Source organism: Penaeus monodon, chromosome 31 (genome assembly GCF_015228065.2).
Source record: "Penaeus monodon isolate SGIC_2016 chromosome 31, NSTDA_Pmon_1, whole genome shotgun sequence".
Classification (NCBI taxonomy): domain Eukaryota; kingdom Metazoa; phylum Arthropoda; class Malacostraca; order Decapoda; family Penaeidae; genus Penaeus; species Penaeus monodon.
Window position 1 is genome coordinate 21,533,726 of NC_051416.1, and position 1,373 is coordinate 21,535,098.

The following is a 1,373-nucleotide window of genomic DNA, read 5'->3' on the forward strand; positions in this document are numbered from 1 at the left end:
CATCGGGGACCTGAAGACCTCCCGAAGACGCATGCACGGGTCGCTGTCCTCGCTGCCTTCGTCGATCATGTCCTCGCGCCCCGGCAGAGACAAGCGGCGGGTGATAGACGACAGGGTGAGGAAAGGCGGGAGAGATAACGGAAAGGTGAGTGGGGAAAGAGGGGGATCCAGTGTCTGTTCTGCTGCTTGTTCTCCGTTTTCGGCGGGAAGGGATTCGATTGTTTGTGATTTCATTTGTTTTTTGGGGGGAAAGGGGATTCGATTGTTTATTCTGCTGTTTGTTCTTTGTTTTAGGTGAAGGGATTCGATTATTTATGATTCGTTCGGTTTAGGTAAAGGGGATTTTATTGTTTATGATTTCGTTTGTTTTCAGGAAAGGGGATTCGATCGTTTATTCTTCTGTTTGTTTTCTGTTATATGTACAGAGGATTCGATTGTTTGTTCTTTCGTTTCTTTCAAGTGGAATAGGATTCGTTTTTGGAATTTAAATCCTTTTTGCATGACAAGTCTGGGATATTACCTTTCGAATATGTCAAAGTAAAAAAAAATGTTACATCCTGCTATAAATTTACCAAAACAAACAAATAGACACAAGAACACAAATTCCACCCTTCAAAAAAACAAATTAATTCCTCGACATCCAGTCCCCCAAAAACATTGCAAATACCACTGTATCCACCTCCTAATCATAGTCATTTTGTCCACTGCAGTCTATTCACAAGAGGTTCCAACGCCTGGAGAGTCACGTGGTCACCCTGGCCCGCAGTGTTGCCCACCTGAGCTCAGAAATGCGGACACAGCACCTCATGTTCCAGGTGAGTCAACAATAATGATGTTGATAAGGGTTTAAGTGAAGAAAAATATACATTCTGCCGTTTCCAATGCCTTTTAGAGAGTACGTAAATTATTGTAGTGAAAGGCGTTTGTTGAATTCTTATGTGTATTGTATCGTGATTAGGAAAGAATCATTTTGATATAGAAAGCGGTAGGATAACCTGCTGTACACAGAAAAAAGGTTTATTGAAACACGGAGATAAAATCGGGTGTAATTCGATGCTATTGTCTCACATTGCAGTAAATTTGTTGTGTGTGTTGTGGATCTCCTATGTTTGGTTTTGGCGATAAGGTCTAATGGAAATAGATATTCAAGTCCAGAGCAGATAGGAATTGTAGTGAAGAACACTGCTGTCAGTTCACTCATGGCTGTCAGAAAAAAAAAATACACGATTTTTTTTTTAAATAGGATAATAATAATGATTATTAATATGGAAATAGAGCTATTTTTCTGTGAAAAACAAAAAAAAATCCTAAATATTCCCCCACGATCACAGGAGATCGAGAGCATCCGCGGCGAGGTAGCAGCCCTCAGGACC

General features: G+C 40.6%; 1 protein-coding gene across 1 annotated transcript in view; it reads left to right on the forward strand.

Annotated features, from left to right (window-relative positions):
- The window catches only part of LOC119593088 (glycine-rich protein 1-like), a gene marked incomplete in the record, with an annotated part of 6,252 nt that overhangs the window by 3,860 nt on the left and 1,019 nt on the right, over positions 1-1,373 (forward strand). Inside the window, 3 exon segments of the mRNA XM_037942012.1 lie at positions 1-145; positions 711-815; positions 1,332-1,373. Of these exon segments, the coding sequence (XP_037797940.1) occupies positions 1-145; positions 711-815; positions 1,332-1,373 (292 nt within the window).